The 16,017-nt window shown below is 36.3% G+C and overlaps 1 protein-coding gene across 3 annotated transcripts; it reads left to right on the top strand.

Moving 5' to 3' along the window:
- The first annotated feature begins 9,089 nt into the window (after positions 1-9,089).
- Positions 9,090-15,787, top strand: LOC107801724 (protein DETOXIFICATION 21). Of its 3 annotated transcripts, none has more exons than XM_016625099.2 (10): positions 9,155-9,354; positions 9,440-9,512; positions 11,593-11,884; positions 12,776-13,317; positions 13,903-13,989; positions 14,081-14,137; positions 14,224-14,462; positions 14,745-14,863; positions 14,956-15,042; positions 15,497-15,787. In XM_016625099.2, the coding sequence occupies exons 3-10, from the start codon at positions 11,624-11,626 to the stop codon at positions 15,569-15,571; spliced, it is 1,467 nt and encodes a 488-aa protein (XP_016480585.1). In that variant the 5' UTR covers positions 9,155-9,354; positions 9,440-9,512; positions 11,593-11,623; the 3' UTR covers positions 15,572-15,787. The 3 variants fall into 3 exon arrangements, with proteins under 3 accessions (XP_016480583.1, XP_016480585.1, XP_016480584.1); XM_016625098.2 differs by having other exon boundaries at positions 9,440-9,517; XM_016625097.2 differs by lacking the exon at positions 9,440-9,512 and having other exon boundaries at positions 9,090-9,354.
- Positions 15,788-16,017: the final 230 nt, after the last annotated feature.

Here is a 16,017-nt window from a genome sequence, read left to right as displayed (position 1 = left end):
GAGTTCTTTAGTTGAAAATTTCAGCTTTAGTTTCATGTTGGTTAACCAGTAGTGAGTTCGACTCAATGGCTACAAGTTAATTGTCTTATTTTGAAATTCATATAAAACTTTGTAATAATGTTATCCATGTCAAATTTCATTAGTTTAGTTATCTATGAGTTGTGTAAATAGGAAGCATGGCAGAAAGTTGGCTTTTATTTACACTTTATGGTATTGTTAGATAGGTATAGCATAATATGGCATTATCAAAAAAAATATGCTATTAGTTTATTTTGTTAGTTAATTATTTGTTGTTTAAAGCTAGATGATGATTGGTTGCAATTTGCTATCTTTTGGCATAACATTGGTTGTGTTCATAATTTATAGTTGAAAGATGCGTTAGTATAATCCGTATGTTCAAAAATGTCAAATATAGTAAGTAATATTGTATGCAATATCATTTTATTAAGTCAACAAGACTTGTTCTCTTTCTTAATAATAAAGGGCTTAGGAACTTATACAATGTGAAAATTAATAGTTAGTAATAATTCACATAGATTGAGAATCAAATTGGTTTGATTATATCTATATCTATCCTAACTCAATCATAGGCATAATTAATTAAATTAATTTCGTCTATTAAGATTAAAACGGGTATATGAGAATAAGTTGAGATGTATATGCACAAATTGCAACACTTTAAATCAATGGTAATTAGAAATAGAATTTGCATTAAGTAAATAATGAAAATTCTTGGAAAATATTTCCTTCCTTTATGAATCATTCATTTTCAGTTTCATATGCAATTTATTCTTTGGCATATATATATATATATGTCATATTTGTTTTAAAGATAGTATTAATCATATTTTTATTCTGTCCTTTGAATCTGAATAATTGGAATGAATATAATTTATATTCAGAAATGATAATCAATGGGCGACATTCAATAAATTGTGAATTCTTTTTTCAAGAATTAAGGGGTATTTTAAATGAAGATTTCTCATAATATAATAAACAATTTGTGGAAAAATCCCTGATATCATTATAAATATTTTGCGCAATTAGGGATACGTTCGCGTACCCTGATTATATTTTTAAAAGCAAAAATTCGGATTATGCGTACGCGCAATTTCGAGCAAATATTTAATAAAAGGATTTTTCCAAAGGCGTTAAATCAATTTCATAAAAACCCGAGATGTATGGTTCACTATTCAAGAAAAACAAATATTCTTGATTCGACACAATTTTGAAAAATGATTGTTTAATAAATATATTACCAAAAGTTATCGTGTACACGTACGCGTGACACAATTCCGCATTTTTAAAATTTATAACACAAATATACGTACGCGTAATTCGATTCAAAGAAGGGTCCTCAATCACAGTAAGTATAAGCGGTAGTAAAATCATGTAACATCAATATATTCAATAAAATCAAGATAATTAAGCCAGTAATAAAAACAGTTAAGCGACCGTGCTAGAACCACGGAATTCGGAAATGCCTAACACCTTCTTCCGGATTAACAGAATTCCTTACTCAGGATTTCTGGTTCGCAGAATAATAAACAGAGTCATATTCTCCTCGATCCAGGGATTGAAATTGGTGACTTGGGACGCCTTAAAATTCCCAGGTGGCGACTCTTAAATAATTAAATGAATCCCGTTTCGACTGTCCTTCAATTGGAGAAAACTCCCCACGCGCCCCGCGGGCGCGGTGAAAAGGAGGTGCGACAGGGACTATATACTAAAAGCCTAAATTCAAGCAAGCAAAGATCCTAGGGAAGGCAAACTGGGAACAAATTGGGACAGTCTATACAAAATTACAGCAAAAGCAAATAAAGGTTCATTCCAACTAGAAACAATGGAAGGAAAGCAACTACCAAACAACTGGAATATCAGCCACCTCAAATACTTCAACTTTTGAGCAAAAAGCATCCCCCGAGTCGTATTCTTTTTCCCTCACTTGAGTTTTGTTCCAATTAGGTTTTCTCAAGGAGGGTTTTAACGAGGCGAAGAGGGGAACACTTTAGGTCGAAGTACGAGAAGGCAGGGTTGTGATTGTTAATTCATTGATAGACCTCTCAAATACTCTCCAGGTCAACCAATGAAGGGACTAGATAGACTCGTATTGGTACTGGAACGCCAGCCAACACCTGAAAAATCTATAAATTTATCCATGTAACCAAAGCAACAATGTCAAGGCAATAAACTTATACACTTATCAGCATATCTTTCTCGAGTTTAGGTTATGTTCGACCTTGTTCGAACTAACACCTACTAACCATCGGCCATAATTAAATTTAGGTTATGTTCGACCTTGTTCGAACTAACACCTACTGGCCCTCGGCCATAATTAAATTTAGGTTATGTTCGACCGTGTTCGAACTAACACATATTGGCCCTCGGTCATAAATAAATTCAGGTTATGATCAACCTTGTTCGAACTAACACCTATTGTCCCTAGGCCATAATTAAATTCAAGTTATGTACGACATTGTTCAAACTAATGCCTACTGGCCCTCGGCTATAACCAAATTCAAGTTACGTTCGACCTCGCTCGAACTAATACCTACTGGCCCTCGGCCATAACTAAATTCAGGCTATATTCGACCTAGCTCGAACTAGCATATACTAGCCCTCAGCCGCAATTTAAACAAAAGGTTATGTTCGACCTCACTCGAACAAACACCTATCAACCCTCGGCCACAATTTAATAAAATGTCACGATCAAACAAGTCGACGACTTCAGCCATGTTTCGATGCATAAAGAAAGATCCAAGGCAGCCCAACAACAGAAGCAAAAAACATACAAGTACATAAAATAAACCACAGGAAAAGAAGCAGGTGCAAGAAATAAATTTGGCATTTCATACTTAAAAGATTTTTTAAAAAGGCTCGTGAAGAAACCACCAAAAAGACACAAAAGTTTACAAAAAGAAGAAGAAGAAAAACTGTTGATCACCGCCATCATGACCTTCTACGCCTTCACCGCCTTGACCACCGATGCCCTTGCCACCTTGGTCACCCCCACTTACGTCGTCCATGCCCTTAGGATAAGCGGTATCATGCCAAGCATCCTCTTCAAGACGATCTATGCCTTCATGATCCCCTTTATCGCCCTCAGGGGTAACAGGATCATAACCGCAAGCGACTCGAGCTTCACGGTCTTTAACACAAACATCCTTGAGGGCAACCTTGGAAATAGATATCACCTTATGCAAATCTCGATATACATCTAATTGAGCTTCGACGTGAATCCATTCCTCATACAATGCCCGAGGAATATTGGGAAATTTTGAAGTATGAGAAGAAGTGGGGTGTGCAAGTAGTTGAGCCTTCTCAGCTACCAATGTGACCAACCAACCATGGATGAGGGCGTTATCCTTCTCCAGCTCTCTAACCCTCCCCTCTAGTCAGACCTCCTTAGCTTTACCCGTGGACTGGTTGTTCTCCCGCTCAGCCTGAAGGGTGTTGTTCGCTAGCTCAAGCATCTCTGATCTCATCTGAGCGTCCAAGCAGAAAGATTCCGCCTTCTCAAACTCTCTCTGCTTCTCAACAACTTCACCACTAAGGCTCTATAGCTGAAGCCGACATTCTTCCAATTGCCTATGTAGCTCAACCACTTGCACTTGAAGGTCACTATACTGAGCCTCCACACCCTTACTGACTTCAAAATCCTCCTCATTACTCCTCAACGTCCCCTCAAGGATGCTGTATTTCTCAATGGACGTCACCAGCTCATCATCTTTCTCCTTTAACTCGTCCTGAAGGGCCTACATGTCGCCCTCCTCATCAAGTCGCCAGCGAAATTCCCAATACTTACATCGATACTCATGGTACTTATTTTTCAATCTTACAAAAATTTCCCTACGCCTCTCCTCTCTTCGGGCGCTCTCGATCTCCAAAATCACTGTCTGCAACCAGAAAAAGAAAAGAAATGAGTTAGAAACAAAAACAAAGACAAAAAGAAGAAAGAACAGAACGACAAACACTCACTCTAAAGGCGACCAGCAATGCTCCTCGACAGAGTAACGTCATCCAACTCTTTAAGGGACATTCCCTCTATCTCGGAACAAAGGGGGTCGAGGCTGGGGACCACTTCCTCCGTATTCTTTAGAAAATTACGATTCATAGGGATCGCGATGGTCCTCGTAGACCCCTTCAACCTTATCTCGAGTTGGGTAAACCTTTCCTCCATCATCTGCAGGTCGTCGGCATCAACATCCGAATTGGTCTCATAACATTCCTCAGTAACACCTCTGCCTCTCTCATTGGCTGGCAAAGAATTATCATCAGCCGGTCGCAAAGTCAACGACTCCTCTTGCCGCAAAGTGTCAAAAACTACAGTGGCTGGCCCGTCTCCATCATCACAGAAGGAAAAGACGCACCGACATCGGCCTCTGCCAACCTCAGAATCTCTGACACCGGCTCGACCTCATCTCAGATGACAATGGTCGTCGTCTCATACACCATAAAATCAACTTCCGTTACGTCGACAGATCGGGCGACCCCATTACCAGTATCCATAAACCTCCTCTTGTGAGGCATCAAACCTTCCTCGCCAGGTGCTGACTGCTTCTCGTCTTCGTCTATAAGATGTTATAATGAAGAGGCCGAAAAGGGATTAGTACGATATGCACCAACAGGAGGGGCCGAGGCACGAGTGGTGGCAGCAATGGTCAAAGAAGGACACCATCGATGAGGGGGCGAAAGCTGAGGCCTTTGCGTTTTTTCTCTTTGAAAAGGCGGGGCGGGAGATTTCGACTTCTTCGAGGACCACCTGGCTGAAATTAAGTAAAATACATAAGAAAACAAAAATCAGCCAAAGTGAACCCAAAAAGGGAAATAACTGAGGAGCCAAGGATAACAAATAAATTACTAGTTGAGGGAAGATGGGGGCCAAACCTTTTGAAGAAGCCTGACCACTCCCGTATCCCCATACTGTGAGGAAGAAGCCCACCCACCCAGTCAAAAATATCATCAACCAAAGGGGGAGTGAGCGTGTAACTACACAAATGGGCAGAAGGTTAGAATCATGAACAAACGTGGAAGGAAATTATATACTCACAATTGGGGAAGTCATGTACTTACAAGTACGATTCAAAGCCTCAAGAAAACCATCGACATTGGCCACCACATCCTCAGTTCTCACAAAAAAGTAGTGGCCAGAATTCGCGGTTAGCCTTATCATCCATTTTCACCACCAACAACTTACCCCCTCGGTGGCGAAGATTCAACATCGTCCCCTTATAAAAGCCGGGGGCAAACATGTACGTCAAATGTCGAAGTGTGAGTTCGACCCTGGCCAGCTCCATAAACTTAGAGAGCATCCTCATGAGTTTGTAAATGTACGGTGCAAGCTGAGCCTGAAAAATGCCGTAATAACGACAGAACTCCTCTGTCAGCGAAAGGAGAGGAAGAGTGTAGCTGACGTGGAAGGGTTAAGCGTACAAGGCGCGATATCCAAGGTGGTGAACCTGCACCGTATCCCAACCAGTAGGGATCAACTCGACATGGTTGGGAAAGTCGTATTTAGCCTTAAGCTTTGCCAAATCAGCCTCCTTTATCGCTGATTTAAAGGTTCCAAGGTCGGCTTTGGGCAATTTTGAGAAATCAGACCTAGTATCAGGGTTACGAGGAACTATCTCCTCCACCATTGGGACGCCTCCGTCCTCGGCGGTGGCGGTGGGCATGTTCTTCGCATGAGGGGGAAAACCATCAATATACGGACTGCATCACTTCCCTCGCTAGACTCAGAAGGTACGTTAGACATATTTCTACAGAAGAGAGAGAAGTGTCGAACAACGGGGGATTAAAAATGACGAGAATCATTGGAACAGAAAGGAAAGTTGCACAAAAATGGGAGAGAAAGAAGGGGATATAGGGTTTCGCGATATGAAAAATCTGTAAACTTTGAAATTACACTCTCACACCTCTATTTATAAGGATTCAGGCATCGAAATTGAAAAATCGGCTTATCATTACCTGGCACTGGAATCGGAGCAACGAGTCCAATAAGGAGTCACACACAAAAAGAAGCAATGCATCGGGAATACGCGTCATGATGACGTATGACATCATGACGTCATCTTGAGTCATGGACAGCACAATGCTAAAAATCCATCGTGAAATGGAGTGTTCAAAATTCGGGGCTCGCGAAGGGCCACGTTGGCCACTTCGCCTCAATCATCACGACCCGTTCGACTCGCCAAATCATTTTGACCGCAATGAATATAATCCACTCATCAAGCCTGTCTGAGGTCGGCCTCAATAAGCGGAAGGACTAATTGTATGGGTCAAATATTCAGGCCGAGATAGCATTATGAGAAGGATCCTCAAGTCATCATTTAAGATGGTCCGAGAAGCCGCACAAGCCTGTAGTCGAGGAGTCGAGGAGCGCCGCAGTCAACGCATCAACAAGGATCAAGGTCGAGGAGAGCCGCGGTCAAGGCACCAACAAGGATCAAGATCAAGTTCGAGTATCGGTGATAGAGCTGTAACGTCTAGTTTTCAAGATATGATCTGAAAGGGAATATTCTAGTGGATATTCTAGCGAATTTTCCTTACATTTGTACTATTAGGGTTTCTTGGGAAGATATCTCATATAAATAGAAACAGAATAGAGTGACACGTGAGATTCATTTTGTAAGAATAGCACTTTGAAAAAGATTCGATACTCACTCAATACAAAGATTTACTTTTCGTCGATATTCTTATCTACACTTTACCATCAAATTCAATAAATCCATGATTATTCAAAGATTTGTCATTCAATCTCTATCAGGTGGAAGCTTCATTTATTCCACCCCTTATTGACCGAGTCATTTCGAGTATTTACTTAAATGTCATTTATTATTGTTCATTGAATATTATGCTACATTACTGTTCTTGACTCTTCAAAACATTTAGCACGTGGCGCCATTGTTGCCCGCATAACATTTGTCAGACACTGTTTCTAATATTGAGATTTAGAGTTATTATTGTTAACTAAGATTAACCCTTATTTATATAAATTTAATTATTTGAACTATAATTTATGTTTTTGGTCAAATAGACATGAATAGAGAATCACGATATTTCAAATTTAAATTCCAAATGAGATAAAGAATACTACTCGTAAGTGATTTATTTTTATCTATTTTAGTCTTAATGAATAGAGTTACTCGATGTATATGTTAATGAATACTCCCTCCGGTCCAAAATAAGTAATTTTTTGGTTGTTTTCACACATATTAAGAAATATATCTTTTAACATTAATAAGCAATGAAATTGACCATATTAACATTTACTATCTCTTCACATAAGCACTCTTAACACATACTCCAACATTAATTACTCCAAGGGCAATATAGGAAAAAAATAATCAAATTATTCTTGAAATCTGAAAAAATCACTTATTTTGAAACACAAGGAAAAAGGCAAAAAATTATTTATTTTGGACCGGAGGAAGTAATAAGTAGTAGTAGATATTTGGTAAAATAATTGAGGTGCGTGTAAAGTTGCTAGAATGCACAGTAATTTAAAAAAAAAAGCGTCAATTATTTTCTTAAAGCGAAGAAGCTAGACATTTTCTTTCCCAAAATTACTACGCACGTTGTCATCTTCACGTGCAAGGTTCTTCAAATATATTGGAAAGAGGGACCTATTAGTAATTATAATGAAGTGCTTTCGTGAGAAGTTGTTGAAGTCTGAAAGAAATTGTGAAAAACAGGGGAATTTTGGCTTTTTGCCAATAATGATTTAGGCGTAATCAGTTACGTAGGTTCACCATTTTCTTAGCGTTATCCTGTGATACTGTCAATAAATATTTTTGCCGTCTTCCATTATTCTTTTAACTTCTAAATTTATCATTTCTTATGACCCTCAGTTGAAGCTAAAGCCAACTCGAAATCAATTTAAATGGATGATCACTCAAGTTTAGAGAGGAAGTTTATAATAATTTAATGGTGGTGTCTTTGTGGTCACGAGTTTGATTCCAACCTTCCACAAAAAAACTTTTATTCAGTTTTTTCCTTTTTATTTTCGTTATATTTCCCTACATAAATAAAATAATTTAATATTTATTATTAAATTGTGATTTTAAATTTATTAAAAGTAAAAAAGAAGTCTTTTATTATTTTATTAAAAAATCTACCAATACTTTTAATAATTTTATTTAAAGTATAGGAATTAGGAATCTTGAGCCAACCACACTTGAACTTACGGAAACATTACGGAATTATATTCTAAGAGAGAAAATTTAGCCAACATACCTCGCTTGAGCTTTCCTTTAATTACTACAATGTTTCGGAAATCCTAGCAATCCCAATCTATTTTGAGACTTGACAAAATTGAACCATAGTTAGAGAGATATTCATGGTTTCAGCTCATTTGAGTATTTTATGAAACACTAAATGTGCATATTGGTTACAAGGTTCTTCCACAAGATTTTCTTATTTTAACATAGAATTATGAGTTTATTTAATAATTAAAATTTCTTATAAGAGAAATCTAATTAATATATACATTTTAAATATTTTCATTTTTTATATTTTTTCTTTTTGACTTTATTATTAAGATTTCAGTGATGTATATTTATATGCTTTTTTATCAATCATAATTCTAATTATATTTTATATTTTTCCTGAAATTTATATTTTATTTCTCTTTTTGTTCTTTGCTTATTTACATAGTATTTGAATTAAAGTTCTCCTAAAAGCATTATAGCTAATCATATACTAGATATTATTTTTTTTACCAAGTATTTTCTATATTTTCAAATGGTGAAATTATCGACTCGTTAGTTTTTCTCTCGTTTTTAAACTTTATACGTAATATTTATAATTATAAAAATAAAAAGTGACGTACCATAATTTTCAGTAGACAAGAGGGGTTGCTCTGATAGTAAGCAACCCCACTTCCAACCGAGAGGTTGTGAGTTCGAGTCTCCTCAAGAGCAAGGTGAGAAGTTCTTGGAGGGAAGGATGCCGGAGGTCTATTTGGAAACAGTCTCTCTACCCTAGGGTAGTTTGCGTACACACTACTCTTCCCAGACCCCACTAAGTGGGATTATACTGGGTTGTTGTTGTCGTTGTTGTTAATCTGAGAATCTAGCAGGGGTAATAGAGAGAAACACAAATATAGAAAGCCAATTATCATTTGATATGTAGTACTACTCCAACTTGAAGAATCAAATTGGAAGTTGTATTTCAAAACCTGTTCTTGCTTTCTTATTATCTCCACTCAAACATTAAAAAAATCTTTGATATATATATATATATATATATATATATATATACAAATAAAAAGAGTATTAAGAAAACTTCTACTCCATTTAATTGGCTCTTAAAATTTTCTTGAATCTTGAGTTGTCAGCTCTCCTACAACCAACTGTAAGTGTAGTTTCTCTCTTTGCTCTTTTTTTCATTTTCTTACTTATATGCACTTTTTAGATAAGACTGGGTTGCTCTTCCATAGCAAAGGCGAGGAGTTCTTGGATGGAAGGAGGCCGAGGGTCTAATGGAAACAGCCTCTTTACCCTAGGGCAGGGGTGAGGTCTGCATACACACTACTCTCCGCCAAATCCCACTAGTAGAATTATAGTGGGTTGTTATTGTTGTTACTGATATTTATCTTCCCCACCCCCAAACACACACACTGAAATATATCTTCTGATGATGAAGAAGAAGAGAGAATATTTGAGGTGGAGACGCACTCTACATTTAATTTTGATGTGTTCGACCTTTTGAGATTTTTATACTTCTAAAAATATGAGTTTAAAATTTTGATAATCGTTAAAGTTTTAAAAAATATATATTTCGTGTTGAAAATAATAGGTTTAATAGTTCCATCCTCAGAGTTTTTTTCTTTTGGTTTTGGGTGGGGGGGGGGGGAGGAGTTTGATCATCTTTAAAGTTCAAATGAAAGTAGAAGTTTTCATTCATGATCTTTTGTTTATCATTTAGTTAGAAATTATGGTTTCCTTCCATGATTTAAATACTAGATAGAAACATTAAATGTGAGAATCAGTTTTAGGTTTAGCTTGATTTATACACTAATTTTTTTTATGAAAATAAACTTGTTAGTTTGTTGTTCATTAACCATCTTAAATAATTATTAAGAGGGGAGGAAGAAAAAACAAAAAAGGAAAAGGAGGTATTTGTTCTACCGCGGGATTTTTATTGATTTGTGTAAGTAATCGATCCACGTGGTTCTCAACTAAAAGCTGTTATATCTGTCTGCCTAGTGTCACTTATTCGCTTTTTACGTAACTTTTTTGTACTATAGCTTTTATATTTTTACTAATTACTTGTATACACTGACATAAATTCTTTTATTTTTGCATAAGCATGTGATAGAGTAAAAATTTATCCCATAAGTATATAAAATTTCTAATTCCAACAGAAAAAGACAAAATACTGAGAAAGAAAAGATATATAGCTTTTTGTAACCCGTAATAGTAGTAGCAGTTCAGATTCGATAATTCTTTTTTGGGGGATAATTCCATACGCTCCTCTCCAAAAATAATTTTCTTGGGATTTGCGATATTATATTCTCTTATCTTATATGGATCTTTTGGCAAATGATCAACTTTCTACAATAATTACCTAAACTAAGTAACTAGTGAGTTAAGCTGAATTGATTGATTAAAAACAATCCCACCAATTATATAGCATAAACAGTTGTGGGTGTTTGTTTCTTCGCAATTTACATTCAACGATTAAAAGTACCAGAGGGGCAAACTTTGGAATAAGAATCATCTGAATTAGTTATTACAACAAAAACAAAATAAGGAATGTGATTTTAATATATGAAATCACAAGAAAAGTTAATGTTTATGTTTGTGGGTGCAAAACCTTGGGATACCAGTGTTCAAATCCCATGGAAATAAAAGTTAATATTTATTTATTTTCCCTAAGCTTTGGTGAGCAAAGTTAATTGGATACTATTGTGTTGCTTGGAGAACAGTGGCGGAGCCAGAATTTTTATTAAGGGGGGTCAAAATATTAAAAAAAAACTCACCAAAAGTCAAGGCGTGTCAGTATATAGTATATATATATATAAAAAAAATTTAAAAAAATTACCGAACTATATAGTATAATTTGTCGGCGAAGGGGTGTCGGTTGACACCCCTTTGATATATGTGGCTCCGCCACTGTTGGAGAAGCACATACCTGGTAGAATAGTCGAGTTGCATGCAAGTTAACCACATCGTCAGGGGCGTCCACATGCTTAATGAAGCGGTGTTACGCGACATAAATTCTCTCTTTGTGTGTTTGTTATGTATTTGATTTTGCTCTAAAAGGTCAAATGTTCGAGCCTTAAATAGCACCTTTTTTTTGCAAATATTTGAGAGAGCCTCTGTGGTTAAACATTATGATGTAGAATTCTACTTAAGAATCAACAAAACCAATAGATTAGACTACTAAAGTTATTACTCTCGTTCTTCTATAAATTTTCTACACCACTTACAAAAATTCCTGCGTACGCCCCTGCACGCGGTTTTATATATATAAGTTTTTAGTCAAGGTTGTTCAAACACTTTGATATGAATTGAGTCTGCAAAAGTTTGGCTCGTTGGACTAATTTTTATGTAACATCATGTGATGTATCTTCATTATATGTTGCAGTGAGAGAAGGCCAGCTTGTATTTGAACCAAAATGGCAGCTGATGATATTAGTGAGAAGCTGTTGAGTAAAGTGCAAATCCAAGAGGGTGATAGTGAATTGAAGCTTAAGGACAAGATATGGAACGAGTGGAAGAAAATGTGGGTGATTGCTGCTCCTGCTATTTTTACTAGATTCTCAACGTTTGGTGTAAATGTCATTAGCCAAGCATTCATCGGTCACATTGGATCTATCGAGCTAGCAGCTTACGCGCTTGTCATCACTGTCCTCCTCAGATTCGGCAATGGCATCCTGGTACTCTCTCCGGTCCATAGTATCTGTCTTTTTTGCACATCCTTAAAGAAGAAACTTTTAGTAGCCTTATTCTTAAGATAATCTATCTAAATTACCCTTTATCTCTCTTTAAACGTCTCACATTGGATCCATCGAAGTAGTAGCATATGCCCTAGTCATCAATGTCCTCCTGAGATTCGAGCATGACTTTTTGGTATGGATTTAAGTTATATACACTGACAGTGTGAAGAAGTTTTACACTATCAATGTATTTAACTTATTGTAACAGGTAACTTGTCTTATTTCTGAAGTTACTAATCAAACTTTTATGGAGGGTTGATTACTAGCAAATCTTTTAGCTTACTTGATAAGTGCAAAATTTACTGTCAGTGTATAGAAATTAAAGCTCTTCGTCGAAACAAAAACGGAGATGTATAGTTCGCTTGATTCGTCGATTATATTTGCTTTTCTACATGTATAAGCAATAACTTTCATTCAAATGTGCACTTAGGAATGGCAAGTGGATTCTTAAGAGAATCTATCTAAATTACCCTTTATCTCTCTTTAAACGTCTCACTTTGTATCCTTCGTACTAGTAGCATATGCCCTAGTCATTACTGTCCTCCTAAGATTCGAGCATGGATTTTTGGTATCGATTTAACTTATGTACGCTGACAGTGTGAAGAATTTTTACGCTATTAGTGTATTTTAACCTGTTGTAACAGTTTTGAAGTTACTATTCAAACTTGTATGGAGGATTGCTTACTTGCTAATCTTTTATCTTACTTGATAAGTGTGACATTTACTATCAGTGTATAGAAATTAAAGCTCTTCGTCGAGCAAGAATGGAGATGTATAGTTCACTTGATTCGTCGATTGTATATAAGTAATAACTTTCATCCAAATGTGCAGTTAGGAATGGCGAGTGGATTGGAAACGTTATGTGGACAGGCCTATGGTGCTAAACAATATCACATGTTAGGCATATATCTCCAAAGATCTTGGATTGTCTTGACAGTAACAGCGACTCTGCTTTTACCGATCTTTATTTTCACAGCGCCAATTTTAAAAGCTTTAGGCCAAGATGAAACGATAGCTAAAGAGGCCGGAGTCATTTCGTTATGGTTAATACCAGTGATTTACGCCTTCATCGCATCTTTTACGTGCCAAATGTTCTTACAAGCACAAAGCAAGAACATGATCATTTCATACTTAGCAGCATGTACTCTTGTGATCCATATCTTTCTATCGTGGCTTTTGACCGTGAAGTTCAAATTTGGAATTACTGGCGCCATGATATCGACACTTTTGGCGTACTGGCTTCCTAATATTGGTCAGTTAATATATGTTACTTGTGGAGGATGCAAAGAAACATGGAAAGGTTTTACTTCTTTGGCCTTTAAGGATCTCTGGCCTGTTATCAAGCTCTCTTTCTCTTCAGGTGCTATGCTCTGGTGAGATTTCACTCAATTGCTTGCTAGTTGTTTCATACTAAAGGGCAGTTCGATAAACTAAGCTCTTGCTATGTGTGGGATCCGGGGAAGGGCCGGACCATAAGGGTCTATTGTGCATAGCCCTGCAAGAGGCTGTTTCCACGGCTCGAACCCATGGCCTCCCGGTCATATGGCAGCAACTTTACCAGTTACGCCAAGGCTCATTTTCTTAGTTGTTTCACACTCTTCATGTTAAATCAGAATCTAAATAGAAACTATTGGCATTCACGATGGTAGTCATTCGCATATCAGTTTTTCTTACCAATACCAACTCTTTTTATATCCTTGACGATATTGTTGTTGGGCTAAGTCAGCCCAAAAATACTCTTAACGTGGTGTGATATTGTTCGCTTTGGGCTAAACCTGCATGGTTTCCCAAAAGGTTTCGCATCCTTAAGAGATCTCTATACCGTATATGTAGACTCCCAATATTTTCATTTACCAATGTAGGACTTTATTCACACGCCCAACGGATAATACAAATGGACAATGAACGAGTTGTTTTATGTGATGAAAATTTCGAATCTTTTGGACTTGTTTTGGCAGCCTTGAACTCTGGTACAACACTATACTGATTCTTCTCACCGGAAACCTGAAAAATGCTATGGTTCAGATTGATGCTCTTTCTATATGGTAATCTTCTTGTATTCCACCTCTCTGAATTCATTTAGACATTCCCTTCAATAGTCATCTTAGTGATTAAGTATTTCCCCTTCTTTTGCAGTCTTAACATCAATGGTTGGGAAATGATGATTTCTCTTGGATTCTTAGCTGCAGCATGGTACTATAACCACATTCCTATTCTTGAAATTTTAGATTCCTTTTTTTTTATGTGACGATATCTCATTCACGTTCATGAACGTATAGTGTACGAGTATCAAACGAGCTGGGAAGAGGGAGTGCAAAAGCAGCAAGATTTTCAATCTTGACGATAGTGACAACCTCGTTCGTCATTGGCTTCGTCCTATTTCTGTTCTTCCTGTTCTTGCGCGGACGCCTGGCCTATATATTCACTGAAAGTGAAGATGTAGCTGAAGAAGTGGATCACTTATCTCCACTATTAGCATTTTCTATACTTTTGAACAGTGTCCAACCAGTTCTTTCTGGTAAGTTACTTGATTCATATGTTAAATCTATGAAATAGTAAACATAATACAGTTAAACCTTTTTATAACAGCCTCATTTTTTCCGATATATTTTGGCTGTTATAGTGAAGTGTTATTATAAATAATATATATTACTATAATATAACATAAAAATCGGTTCCGAAAAAAGCTTGGCGTTTTACAGTGAATGACTATTATATAGAAATGTTATAGAAAGGTGTGACCGTCTGTACACATAATTTCCAAGATTTGATGTCACACCTTTAAGATTTCATGTTACAGGTGTAGCTGTTGGAGCTGGATGGCAGAGTATAGTAGCATATGTTAACATTGGTTGTTACTACTTGGTTGGGATTCCAGTTGGAGTTGTACTTGGTTATGTTTTCAAAATGCAAGTTAAAGTGAGTTGTTCATTTTCCCTTTTTTTTCTTCTTTTTAAACTTTTCTTATTTTGGCTGATGGTTATTTATCTTATACTTATATCTTTTTGTAGGGTGTTTGGGTTGGAATGTTGTTTGGTGTACTGACGCAAACTACAGTACTACTTGTAATCACTCTCAAAACTGATTGGGATAAGCAGGTATTTCTTCATTCTAGCATGTGAAGTAGCTTTAGCGTAGTTGGTAAAGATGTTGTTATGTGACCACATTTTTAGTGCATATAGGGTATTAATCGATCCTTGTGGTAAGGCTGCGTACAAATAGATCCTTGTGGTCCGACCATTCCTCGGATCCTGCGCATAGCGGGAACTTTGTGCATTGCTGCCTTTTTTAATCTACGATGGAGAAATACAATACATTAGCGTTTAAGTAATTTACTGATAGTATAATTTAACATGTTATATCAGGTTTATCATTTAAACTGAGGTTACTAATTAATGCTATTATATAAAGTTATTTGTAATTTTCTTTTAAATGACTTGATTATGTAAATATATATATATTTGAACATTGTTAGTGCATATAAACTAGAATTAAACTCATAAAATAATAATGAAGCTATTTTTAATTCAACGTACAAAATGTCGCTTGCAGGTATTAATTGCACAGCAGAGAGTGAAGAAGTTCTTTGTTGAAGCTGAACCTAATGCTGATTCACAAACTGCTTGAAGTTGAGATTTATACCTTTTCTTTACGTGTATTTCCTGCCATATTATTTTTTACATGGCCTTTATTCATGCAAAAGGAAAACTTGAGTAGGGGCTCATTGGATTAATAATCTAATTAAATTTAAGAGATTCGATCTTTGAAGAAAATAATCTTCAAAGATTTTATGTTTTATATTTACCGATTACGCATGTTATATTTTAGCAACCTTTTGTGAAACTGGCCATATAACTAAAATAATATTTGTAATTGATAAGTAAATAATTTATTCAAGGAAAGAAGTTCAGCAGATACCATGTGCAATGATTGTCATCCATCCTCTCACTGAACCTAAATGTCATAATAAAAGGTCAGAAAATGACAATTACATGTGACGGATGTTATGAATTCGTTAGTCATTACATTTGAAAAATAAAGCAGTCATGTGTACTAAGCTTATGCATATGGTC

Source organism: Nicotiana tabacum, chromosome 6, assembly GCF_000715075.1.
Source record: "Nicotiana tabacum cultivar K326 chromosome 6, ASM71507v2, whole genome shotgun sequence".
In the NCBI taxonomy this organism is placed as follows: domain Eukaryota; kingdom Viridiplantae; phylum Streptophyta; class Magnoliopsida; order Solanales; family Solanaceae; genus Nicotiana; species Nicotiana tabacum.
Note: the sequence above shows the minus strand (reverse complement) of the source record. Positions and strands in the feature narration are given on the sequence as shown.